This window comes from Convolutriloba macropyga, chromosome 9, assembly GCF_964194025.1.
Source record: "Convolutriloba macropyga chromosome 9, txConMacr16.3, whole genome shotgun sequence".
NCBI lineage: Eukaryota > Metazoa > Xenacoelomorpha > Acoela > Convolutidae > Convolutriloba > Convolutriloba macropyga.
In genome coordinates, this window is record NC_134476.1 from 29,555,963 (window position 1) to 29,569,082 (window position 13,120).

Here is a 13,120-nt window from a genome sequence, read left to right on the forward strand (position 1 = left end):
CAAAATTAGGGTAAATGGTTGGAAGTACAGAAGTTCATTTACTGATATGAGGGCTAATTAATTGCTCTCAAAGTTTTGTAGCCATTATATTCCCGTGGTCTTGATGCAATTTTCTGTGGTCTAGTCCTGCGGTCTTTGATGCAATTTCGTCTGACGTATTTGATTTTTCGTCCTCGAAAACGAGTAGCGCTCGGAGGGCATTAAGTGGCCGATTAGCGCTTTTAGTGCCTTACGTCTTACAAGTCTCTAAGTATACCATGTCTACCTTCGATTGACCCCCACAATCAGCTCACCCACCCCCTAATGCTAACATCCCCAGGCCCCAGCTGGAAACTACCGAAGCCAACCACTCGCCTGTCGCTTGAGAGCAATTCGTCCGACGTTAGTCGGTTATATTTTTTTGTTTCCTGGTCAACTAAAGAGAGCTGTGGGTCTATAGAGCTGTGGGTCAACGGACAATGTGCGCAGTTATCCTCTAACATCTGGTTCAATTTTTCAGACTGAGATGTAAGGATCGCTATGACTGACGCTGGCGATATGAATGGTACCGCCGAACACACTGAGTCCGCTGCAGTTGCTGAACCAGAAAGCAAGTTGAAGACACCAGTTGAAGAAGTGGAAGCAAACGACGACAACGTAGAACAAGAAAAGAAGTCCGATTCAGTACTCGAGACAAATGACAAAAGCGAGGCGGAAGTAGTTGCTGAAAACATTGAAGCTAAATCAGAAGCTGTAAAAGAAACCGAAAATTCTGAACCTCCAATTTTGTCTCAACCAACTGCATTACCACTGTTGCCACCAGAAAAATCTCCTGTAATAGAACAATTCAGTGCTAATGGAGTGACCCTAGCTAATGTTACTAAACCTGTCCCTTCCACCCGGTCCAACTCTGGCAATGAAGATATGCTGACAATAGATGAAGGCATAACTCCAGAACCAGAAACGAAAACAACCCCTATTGATAGTGAACCTGTAATGAAGCCAATATCTGTAGATACCTCTATCTCTGCTAAAGACCCTATTGCATCGGTTACAACCCGAAATTCGGCTTCCCGGGTCTCCGCTTCTAAGACTGCGCCCAAATCAGCTCCTGCAGATAGCATTGCTTCTTCGAGATCCAAACGTCCAAGAGTTCCTGTCAGACATTTTGAGTTTGAGGACGTTGTCGAGGAACCAGAGCCGCCCGAGCAACCAATATCTCTACCTTCGTCTCAAACGTCTACCAAAAATAGTGCTCCAAAAATTGTGAAGGGAAAAAAAGCTAGCTCCGCGTCAACGACGCCAAAAGAAGCAATGTTCGATAAGGGAGACTACTGTACTGTTCGATCTGACCTGGTTGGAGAGAATTTCTACCTATGTTTACTCTGTCAAGATGTCTATGAGAACTCAAAAGCGTTGATACCGATTCGATGGCTTGAGATTGAGAAAACTCCAAACCAGTACAAGTGGTCGTTTCCTGACAAAATTGACAAAGGTTGTATTTTGACAAACGTTAGTGTTGAAAGTTTGGGCAAAGACAGAATCATATTGCCAAATAGTGAAATAATGAGGTCAATTTATGTATTGAAGAAGTCAATTCAGTCCGAAAAGGGCGAAAAAGTGACCCTGGAGTTACCACCCAAAACGGCAGAAGGGAAAGAGGAGGCGCCTGAGATGGTTTCTGAGACTAAAAAAGCAACCAATAAACGTGGCGGCGGCAAAGTCCAATCTTCGCAAAGAACTCCGACTGCTCTGAAACGTACTCGGGAACCGAGTATTAGTTCTACGGAAAGTAGCGAGCAATTTTCAGATTTGAGCGACGAGTACGTTGTTCCACAATCTCGGAGACGAGGAGGCGCGAGAGGTGGAAGCAGTGCTACTGTTACTAGGCAGGGATCTGGTCGAACAACTACTAGGAATCAAACTTCAGGTCCAACATCAGCAAAGCAGCCATCCAGAGGTCATCAATTGGAGCTTGACGAAGATTACAATCCTTCTGTGGAAAGAAAAACGAGAGGCAGTAACCGTATAACCCCAACCAAAGCAGTCAGCCCAGGAAATTCTGGGTTTGACCCAGATAAAACTTTATCACCCACCAAGAGTCCAGTGCGGACCGTAAACTACACTTCTCGTATTAAAATTGACCCTAATGATCAGTTTTTGGACGAAAAATATATCTTTGATGAAACTGATCTCAATTTCAAAGCCAAGCAGATCATTCGGTTGGTTTCATTTGGTGACCTAGATTTAATTAAACGGGCGCTGAGCGATCCAAAATTAGATTCTGTATGTTGCGGACGAAGCAAAGATTGTCTAGACGGACCATTTGAAACTGCTGCTCAAAATGATGATGTAACAAGCCTACTTCTTCTGTTAGACAAAAATATGGAGCTAGCGAAAAAAGCTTTTACTAGTTCCTGCCTCTTAAAGGACAAACTTTTAACGGAAGACATCAATTTGAAGTGTCGATCGTTTCCTTATGACAGTTTTTTTGAAGAATTGATGCGAACGGAACCTGAGCCGTTCAAGCTAATAGATTTCTTAGTTTCCAAAGGATACGTCGAAACCCTGATCAAATTTGTTCATCTTGCTTTGAAAAACGGCAATCAAAAGTCGGCCCTGCATGTCTTAAAAGTCGGGAATTCTACAAACAATGAAAATATATTGAATGTGTTGGACGAATTTAATGAATCAAAATTGGAATCAATTCTAGAATTAGCCAGCTATCAGCAAAGTTTGGGTCTGTACCTAATACATGCTGCTGCTGCTTCTGAAAACGGCCGATATTTGTCACAATTATTAGACAGAAATCAGGAGCTGATCAGCGTCTGTGACTGTTATGGTTGGTACTGTTTCCATTACGCGGCTGCCTGCAAAAGCGCTACTAATATTGATATCTTATGTAATCGCATTGGAAACGTCATCAACTCTTACGTAACCTCAGATTCTGGCTTGACACCATTGATGATTGCCTGCCAGCTGAACAGGGTTAAAAATGTCCAAACTTTGCTGAACGTTGCGGGGTCTATCCAGCAGCAAAAATTATTGGAAACCGCCAATTTTGATGGAAAAACTTGTCTGCATTTAGCAGCAGAGGCCGGAAATGTGGAAGTTTTGAACATGATTTTGCCGCTATGCTTTGATGTCAACGTAAAAACTGGTACTAAACACGGTGATATGACAGCCTTGATGTTATCTGCTAGCAAAGGTCATTTCAAGAGCTGCGAAATACTACTAAACAAGAAATGCGATGTTAATATTGAGGATGTAAATGGACGCACTGCATTGACTTTTGCGATACTGAATGGATTTCAAAATATTGTCAGTTTGCTTATATGCAGCGGAGCTGTACCGACTAAAGTTGACATTAATGGCAACAGTTTGGTGCATTATGCCACTTGTTATGGATGGTCACATTGTCTTACCTTGCTGATCGATATCGGGCTATCGCTAAGTTTACCTGTGAACAATCAAGGGTTCAGTCCTATGTTCTGTGCTGTGATGAAGGGAAATTTTTCACTGGCGACCAAGTTGCTCTATTCGAAAGAAGTTGATATTAACGCAAGATGCACTGTTCAACATCGAACTATATTGCAACACGTTGTTGCAAGTAGTGGTCCATTTTCCCAAATAAAAGATACAGTTAGCTTCTTAGTGAAGCTGTCCGTAAAACCTAATTGTAAGCTTGTCGATTCAAAAAATTTGAGTGTTGTCAACATTTTAGCAGAGAGAGCTAATCTTAGTAACGAAGAGAAGGAAATTAGTGTCGAAATAGCTAAAATACTATTTGATTGTGGAGCTGACTTGAACATGTGTTTAGGCACTGTTGATCCACCATTTTTGGCAGCTTTGAAGTCTGATAATGTTCCTCTGGCTAAATTTATCCTGGATAATAGTCGATTACTCTTGTCAGGTGGAGAACTTGATAATGGAATCAACGTTCTCCATCTAATTTTGCAGCATGCTTGTGTTTCGAATGTCGACGAATTGCTTCTTAAAATTCCTTCTGGCTTGTGCTGCAGTGAAGATTTTGCTAAAAATGCACCTAGTAGCGCTAAAACGCCTCTAACAGAACTACTCAGCTCATTGGAGACAAATGTGATCAACCGTGAGAAGTTTAACCAGGGATTGAAAACTTTAACTCAACTGCTAGTTACCTTCTCAAAGTGCAACTTGTTGTCTGGAAAAGCTGGCATTGAGGCTCTGCATCAAGCATGCAAAATGGCATCCAAAGTTGAGCCAGCACAGGCTCTTGGCCTAGTTAGAACCCTTTTAGATGAAGGTTCCGATCCGAAAGAGACCCTGGACGGTGCCAACGCTTTGCATGTCGCCTTGCTCCATAGCTGCCAATTACCCATTGTGGAATTAATCGCTTCCAAAATCTCTGAGTTTAACGTGCCTTTGATATCAACCTCCGGTAGTGGCAATCTTTATAAAGGCTTTACGCCAATCATGCTTGCGTGTAAAAACGAGCGACCAGACCTTGTCCAATTTCTGATGTCAAACTCTGTCAATCTAGAGATGCTCTCCATCGATGATCGAAAGAGATCTCTGTTGCACATAACTGTCGAAAATGTGACCTCTGTAAACGGTTTGAGCTGTCTGGAGAAAATTTTGAGCAAAGTGTCGAACCTTGATGCAGTTGATTCTATGGGAGATTCTGCATTACATTACGCTGTGAGGCTGAATCTCGCAGTTGTTGTTGATACTTGTAAAATGCTTCTAAAAGCGGGTGTATCTGCCAAGTTGCAAAACTGTGAAGGTCAAACAGCCCTTCACTCGTTGTTCACATCCAAACGTGATTCATCAATTGAGTCATCATCGGCCATCACTACATTTGATCCCTTAGAGCTACTTCTGCTGTTTCTGGAGAACTCCAGCGCAAGTTTTGCACCTCTAGACGATAAAGGCTGTACAGCTATGCATTACATAGCTGCCAAGGGTGCCTCGCTTTGTGCTCAAGTGATCAAAGATCTGGATATTTCGCATCCACCGGATAAAAATGGAAATACTGTCCTCTGTCATGCTCTGATCAACAGAAAGGAAGACTGCGCAATCGGCATTCTGAACAGTGATCTCAATTTGGACTTGACAAAGCTATACGTATACATTCCGACTTCATTTGTGCGAAATTCAGAAATTGACGATTTCCAAGATCACAGTGAAGGTTCGAGGAAGATTTCGGCTTTCAGTCTTATAGCTCATCTTAATATGTGGCGATTGTTCTTTTTGGCGGTGAAGCGTTTTGCGTCATCAGCAACAAACTCATTCTTTCTGTCGCAAATAATTAGAAGCGGACAAATGAGCGCTGCTTCGATCTTCTTAAACAACATGCACCCGGATTCCTTGACGGTTGCTGAGAACAACCTGAATCATTTCCATGATCTATCTTTGGCGTACTTTGAGCTGTCTGACGAGATCGAAGCTGCAGGATTAGTTGAGCAGCTATATGCAAAATCGGTCAAAGCAATGAATCCTGATAAACCAAATAGCGTCTTGTGTTTCCATTATGCGGCCTATACAGCAAACTTGCCTCTGTTGAAAGTTCTCTACAAAGTTTTAGACTGTGACAAGGTTGCATTTGCCAAGGATGACTTCTGCAGAACGGTATTTGCAGCCTCTTTAATGTCGGGAAATTTGGAGGCAGTCAAGTTTTGTTTTGAAAAATTCTCCACTCCCAAACTCAACGATATAATCATAAGATTTGGCAAAATCCGACCCACTAGCGAATCGATCTACGAGAGTTACAATTCAGCTTCTGATGTCATACAATGTACACCTCTCATATATGCCATTCACTGCATTCAAGATGCAGAGATTTTGCGGTTCCTTGTATCGACTGGCTTGTTTGATCTGAATAAGAGCGATGAAAACAAAAAGACGCCAATTATGTATGCCATAGGCACTGGACAGACCGATAAAGTCGATTGCCTTCTATGTCCTGATACCAAATTATTTGATGCCAAAGAACCTGTAAGTTCCAAAATTGATTTGTCCACTCTTGATGAGGCTGGAAACTCAATAGGTCATTACACTGTGTTCGCTGCTGTGAATCATGGTGTACAAAATGAAGAAATTGTTGATATGTTAATAAATAACGAGGTAAAATTCGATGACGTCGGTGCGGCGGGTAAAAGTGCCTACGAGCTGGCTGTTGATAATAAATATTACAAACTGGCAACTAAAATGGCCTCAAATTGTTCACGCATTAGTATGCACGATCTTAATCCACTGGAACCTACGTTGCCTATTAGTCCGACAGCTCCTGAAGATCAGTTACCTGAGTTGAACACTTTTGACGTTGAAGCGTTAAGTGCTGAATTGTTTACAAAGTTCAATCTGCCATTAGAGAGACTTGATTACGTAGCAGAGGTTGACAAGAATGTGGGAAACAGTGTCGGGTCTAAAGCCGAAGTTGTCATGGACGACAAGACGCCGATGGATGCAAGACTTGTCCGGGTCGAGACCGGAGAACCTCCGAATCCACGCTCAGTTTCCTTCCACTATTTCAAAATGCAGCTCGTGCATGCTAAGAACAAGAACGGATACTACTTGCACATCAATTCAGGAGAAGTTGGAAGCCCGGAACCATCTCAAGTCCAGAGCCAGCCAATTCAAAGTCTTGAGCAAGCAAAACGGGAGTTCTCGAAGCTATTTAAATCCAAAACTGACAACTCATGGGAGTCACATAGAGACCGAAAGTTCACGCTTAGACCTCGGAAATATACCGTGTTAAAAACAGATTACAGTCGAAAAGTGAAAAAACCAGCCGTGTCAAGCGAGCTATCAGATGTGTACTGTCTACCAAAATCTTCTTCCGACGTTAATGATTCTAATGCAGAAGTTTCAAAGTTTCTCAATTCCTTGTTAGCTCAAACCTCGGCAAGCTTCAAGTTCTTAAAAGAATTCGGCTCCAATTTTTCTGACGGTGAAATAATATTAGGCGCCACATCTAAAGATATGATTGAGCGTCTCAAAGCAGAATTACTGTCCATGCAAACATTGGTCGAAGAAGTTGACCTTGAGTTGTCGCTACGAAATCCAAACTGGGGTAAAGTTCTTATCACGTCCCACAAAATGAACACCCTTTCAAACGAAATATACTACAGCTTGCCTCTGAACTTCGATGCCTGCTTGACTCAGCCCTTCTATACAAAGAAAGGCATAAAAATCTTGGCCTCAATTGTGGACACACTTCAAAGTTTTCACTTGTATTCGCAAATTTGGTTTGCAAATCGAGCAAAATTTAATTTGGAACCAATTCAACCTTCAACTTTTCTGAGCTCAGCGTTGCTGCCTGTGAATCTAAGGATTCTCTCTGATGTTAGCCCAGTACATCAACTTATTGCCGAATCCTTGAAAAGGACATCCGTTAATTTGAATGGTGTTAAAATGTTTGAAGTGCACGCGAAAAATGGACTATCTACTGCTCAAAGTGAATCAGGAAAAGAAATCGTCTCAAACTTTCAAGATTTTGAAAATCATTCTTTGCTTTGGCTCCTAATGCCTTCACAAAATATGGTTTCAATTTTGTTTGAAGGTGTCAGGCCAATAATAGCTCAACAGCCATTCAGGTTTGCCAACAGTTGCGTTCAATTCACGGATTATTTAGCTCAAGCTCTCGAAGAGGCAGAAACGACGGCGGTAAATAATTATGTCTATCTAACGCTATGTCACGTAAATCTCGGCCGTATTTACGAGCAGCCTGAAAAGACATCTTATCACGATTTCACGATGCCAAGCAACGTGCAAAGCGTGTACTTCAGTGATATGGCCACAGAAAAATTTGAGGTTGCTGAGAAAACTATTCCGGGAGGTGTTCGCTTTCGTGATTTGAGACGGAAGAATGGGACATCCCAAAACATCGGGAGGTCTGATTATGCAGTTTTTGATAAAAACCGTGTTAAATTAGCGTATGTGATTCAAGTAAAGCTGAGTTGATACATAAGACTTGTTTCAAAGTGTTCTGAACTATTTGTCTATAAATACTGTCTTTAATATATGTCTTCTCAATATATTTCTATTCGCCAATTGTGATTTTTACGTTTGAAAGCATTAAAATGGTCTTTTTGTTGATCTTGAACTCTTATATGTTGTACTATTTTCTTTGTTCAGCTAATATAAAAAATTATGCGATTGAAATTTAATTATGTTATGAAAATCCTAATTTTTCTTCTTGAAAAAAAATGTTAGCGCAAGTTCTGTATAAGAAATGTGATATTGTCACAATAAAGGGCTGGTTCAACTCTTGTTGAGAATCCTCGAACATCCTCCAGGCTGGTCAAAAAGGTAATCACTTAGCCGGACAGAAGTTATCTTTTTTTATATATAATCAAAACAATAATTAAATTAACTTGGTTAACAAAACGGTGGTTGTCAATACAACAGATCAACAGTTTATGAATCTCATTTCATCGGCATTTTTTAATTTTTCACATGTAAAATGTATGTTTTTATTCTCCCCACTTTGGTCAGGTAAGAATAAAAATACTAGAACTGCACATTGATAAGGCTCCCGTTTGTTGCAATAGTTTTGGCGACTCATCATTAAAGGACCAATCTGGACTGTTCTTATTCTGAATTGGTTAAATCTTGCCAAAAAGAGCGTGTGCGTGTCAAAATCATTGAGGCAGACCCCTTGATCATATCTGTCGACAATGATTGCAACAGTACTGGATCAACCATCTCCCCTCCGAGCGGTCGAGCACCCAAAAAGCAAAATAGTCTACTAGGGAGCCCGTGCCAGCAACATTTCCGCTGATCACCGAATGGCGGTGATTGACAAGGATTGCATTAGTTTACAGAAAGCTACAGACAACCCCTGCGCTTGGAAGGAACTATTGTCACTTAACACAGACAACCGCTTGAGTGTTTTCTTGAAGTATGCCGATATCCCGCCAAGGACGCCAAGAAGTTATCTTTCAGAGCAAAAACTTGTGTTTGAGCTTCAGAGCCAATCATAATGCCGTTTTTTTAGTTTATCTGAGAAAAACTGTTTCCTCAAAAAAAAATTGAATTCTGTACAATTAAAGTATTTCCTGTCCTGTTTGTCAATTCTGATCTCATCTCTGAGAAACAGATTTTTTGGTATTTTTTTGAACTCTGACATCCTGAGAAATAACTTCCTGGCAGACACACTAGATCTGTAAAAGCACAATTACAAAATCGACGCATAGAAAAGAGTAAAGCCTTTCTAAAAATTAAACTGTAAGCTCAACTCTTTCGGATTGTAGTATCACGAATTCTTGGAAAGCTAACTAGTGAGCCTATTTAGTGAGCTAATCAGAAAGCAGTCAAATCCTAATTAGTTTCAGATAATGTAACCTAGAACTGCAATTTGTGAAAACTAGACAAAACTCACGCATGACTCACATAACAACTAAGCATGAATTTATGGACAAAAAGTTTGGGTATTTTTTCTTGTATGGAAAATTAAATATTTTATGACAAAAATGTTCTTAAGTTTCTGAGATTTAAAATAATGATAATAAAGATGATTGTGGCAGACAACTATTATAAGAAATAAGAAGCTCAATTTATTTCTAATGACAGGAGGAGAAAAGTTTTAGAGAATTGCTTTGAACAATGAGCTGAAAAGGAGAAAACAGATGTAATAGCAAACGCATCATTGTATTTTTAATTTCTCGAGATGTTGAAAATTATTGGTAACGAAGGGGGAAAATGTAATGCAGTTCTTTTTAATTGGTTATATTGATTTCATTTGGAAAATTATTACGATGCAAAAATGACATTTCGTTGTCTTAAAAATTCTCTTAAAAATGTCAGTATTATTGACGATGATGTAAGATGTCAACATGCGTGCCCAGCAGTAACAGGTAAAAAAATGCGTTCTTTGAATTGATATCCAAAGTTAACGTATCGACTTTTTAACTTTGAAACAAGTGGGGTAAACGTAGTGTGGCGGGATATTTTCACTTATGTCCACTTATGTATTGTCAGTAATGTCCACAGACAGGGGCCTCACAAAAGGCACTATTTAAATCGTAGCTGTAAAAATGAACGCTACAATAAGTAAAATGTTTTGTGTAGCAATTGTGACATTTGTTTATTAATCTTCACTCGTTTTTTTTTCAAACGTTAAATAATAATTTCCGCTTCTAAACAAGTATCTCAGCTTCACTTCGCGATTAAAGATATCGACCAAAAAATTTCAAAGGTACGGTTGTTGGTTTTCGTGCTTGTTTCTATTGTGTTTGTTTATTAAAATGACAATGCCGTTTTTTTTAGTTTGTCTGAGAAAAACTGTTTCCTCGAAAACAATTGAATTCTTTACAAGTAAAGTATTTCCTGTCGTGTTTGTCTATTGTGATCTCATCTTTGAGAAACAGATTTTTTGGAATTTTTGAAATCTGACATCCTAAAAAATAACTTACTGGCCGACACACTAGATGTGTAAAAGCATAATTACAAAATTGTCGTATAGAAAAGAGTAAAGCCTTGCTAATAGTTAAACTGCGAGTTCAACACTTTCGGATTATAGTAACACGAATTCTAAGTGAGATAATCAGAAGACAGTCAAATCCTAATTGATGTTAGATAATGTAACCTAGAACTGCAATTTGCGAAAACTAGAGAAAACTCACACATGACTCACACAACAACTTAGCATGAATTTGAATATGAATAAAAAGTTCTGGTGTATTTTCTTGAATGGAAAATTAAAGGTTATATGGCGAAAATTTTCTTAAGTTTGCGAGATTTAAAATAATGATGATAGAGATGATTTTGGCAGACAACTATTTTAAGAACTAAGAAGCTAATTTTGTTTCGAATGACAGGAGAAAAGTTTGAGAGAATTGCTTTGAAAAATGAGCTCAAAAGGAGACAACAGATGTAATAGCGAACGCTTTATAGTATTTTTAATTTCTCGAGATGTTGAAAAACATTGGTAATGAACGGGAAAAATGTAATGCAGTTGATTTTAATTGGTTATATTGATCTCATTTGGAAAATTATTTTGATGCAAAAATTAGATTTAGTCTCTTAAAAATTCTCTTTAGAATGCCAGTATTATTGGCGATGATGTTGTAAGTTGTCAACATGCGTAGACAGCAGTAACAGGTAAAAATTGCGTTTTTGAACTGATATCCAAAGTTAACGTATCGACTTTGAAACAACTGAGGTAAAGTTAGTCTGGCGGGGTATTGTCACTAATGTGCACTTATGTATTGTCAGTAATGTCCACAGACAGGGGCCTCACAAAAGGCGCTATTTAAATCGTAGTGATAAAAGCGAACGCTACAATAAGTAAAATGTTTTGTGTAGCAATTGTGACGTTTGCTTATTAATCCTCACTCGTTTTCAAACGTGAAATAATAATCTCCGCTTCTAAACAAGGATCCCAGCTTCACGCCGCGATTAAAGATATCGACCGAAAATTTAAAGACGGAAGTACTCTAGTTTTTTTTCCGCGACAAAATTGCGGAAGATAGATTTTTGTGAATGTTGCTGTAAAATTCGAAATTTAATTAGATATGTGCACAATGCCTGTTTGCAACTTTGGACAACAAGGTCAACATCTTATCTTGTCTTTGTTGTCAACGATCACCGTAGCTCTTGCTCACGTCATAGTTCTTTGCCACCGTTACAGTATCTAATTTCCGGATTATAAAAAACGTGTCGAGTCGGAAATGATAGTCAAATCGGTTATTAATTTCTGAACGTTTCCTCGCAAAACTATTGGAAAATAATTTAAACAATTGACTGTTTTGCAAAGCTCACAAGACCAAATAAGTCTCTAAATTTGGTCTCATGAAAATGAATGACTTATAGACTAATCAAAGTTTTGTGAAGAATTAAATACTGAAACTGTGGACTGTTGCGTTATCTGAGGGTACGATTGACCATAATTATGCGCTTTTTCCATTGTTGTCCACAGTAAACGTATCGACTTTTTAACTTTGAAACAAATAATATATAGTGAAAATGTGTCGGAATATTGTCACTAATGTACACTAAGTATTGTCATTAATGTCCACAAAGACCGGGGCCTCTCAAAGCCAATAAATGTACTATTTAAATCGTAACTATAAAAGCCAAAACTAGCCAACGCTACAATAAGTAAAATGTTTGGTGTGTTAATATTGATATTTGGTTGTTAATCCTCACTCAGAATTATTCACGGTTTTTTGTCTTCTTCAAAGGTGTTTCAATTAGTCTCCGCTTCTAAACAACTCTCAACTTACTCCGCGACGAAAGATATTGACCGAAAAATTTCAAGATTACGATTGTTTTTGGCGCTAGTTTATTTGGTGTTCGTAAATTTTGGTTTCTCTCGTTAAAGCGGTGTTTGTCTTTTTGTAATGTCCAATGTTGGTGTGTGAACAAGAGATGAAGAGTTTTTTTCCAAGACCAAATTCCGGTAGACAAATTTCTATGAATGGTTCTTTTTAGATCAGCGGGCTGAGCTCCAAATAATAACGTGAAGAAAGTTTTTTTGTTGGTGAAGACAAAGAAAGCCGAATGTTATGTAATAGTTATGTTATCTTCAGAAATGAGACATTGTGAACATAGTGTGAATTATGTTCACAATATAAATTGTGAACTATTTATGCTCCACTGCGACAAAGAAACAAATTACGTCCTTTTTAGAGATCTAGCGGTTCTGAGCAGCGGCAGACTGCTTTCCTGGCCATGCCTCTCATTCCCTGTTGATGTGATCGGGAAATCGCGGGTCGGTCATCGCGCGGCGCGGAATGATATGTCGATCCCCAAAATTTGTGGCTTACTTGACCTCTTTTCAGAACTGCAATTTGATTAGCTACAGCCAGTTTTTTTATTCTTTGAAAGCTAAATAGACAAAGTGCAATGATTAGTAAGCTACTGTGGTTTAAAATAATAGAATCAATGAGCTTCTGGGAACATTTTTTCAATCTAATAGTAAAGAACACTGTTTTATAGAAATTTGCAGTAGCAAGTTTTTTTTACTACCGTTCAAAGTCTTTTCCATGTTTTCGTAAGCAAACACAAAAACATTTTTTAATTCCCACTGGGAACACGGACAATAATATTTGAAAATGTTTAAGTACAGCTTAAAAGCTTGAATTTCAATTCATTTTCGTCATATTTCATTTTCTTCATCATACAGTGTTTCATAGTCACTTACAAAAACGTCAATTAT

The 13,120-nt window shown here is 38.8% G+C and overlaps 2 protein-coding genes across 2 annotated transcripts in view; both read left to right on the top strand.

The window, feature by feature from the left end:
- The window catches only part of LOC142345715 (methylcrotonoyl-CoA carboxylase subunit alpha, mitochondrial-like), a 151,540-nt gene that overhangs the window by 24,064 nt on the left and 114,356 nt on the right, over positions 1-13,120 (top strand). The gene's annotated exons all lie outside the window — the stretch shown is intronic.
- Positions 479-8,140, top strand: LOC142345713 (uncharacterized). Its single transcript, XM_075397981.1, has one exon. The coding sequence runs from the start codon at positions 520-522 to the stop codon at positions 7,918-7,920; it is 7,401 nt and encodes a 2,466-aa protein (XP_075254096.1). The 5' UTR covers positions 479-519; the 3' UTR covers positions 7,921-8,140.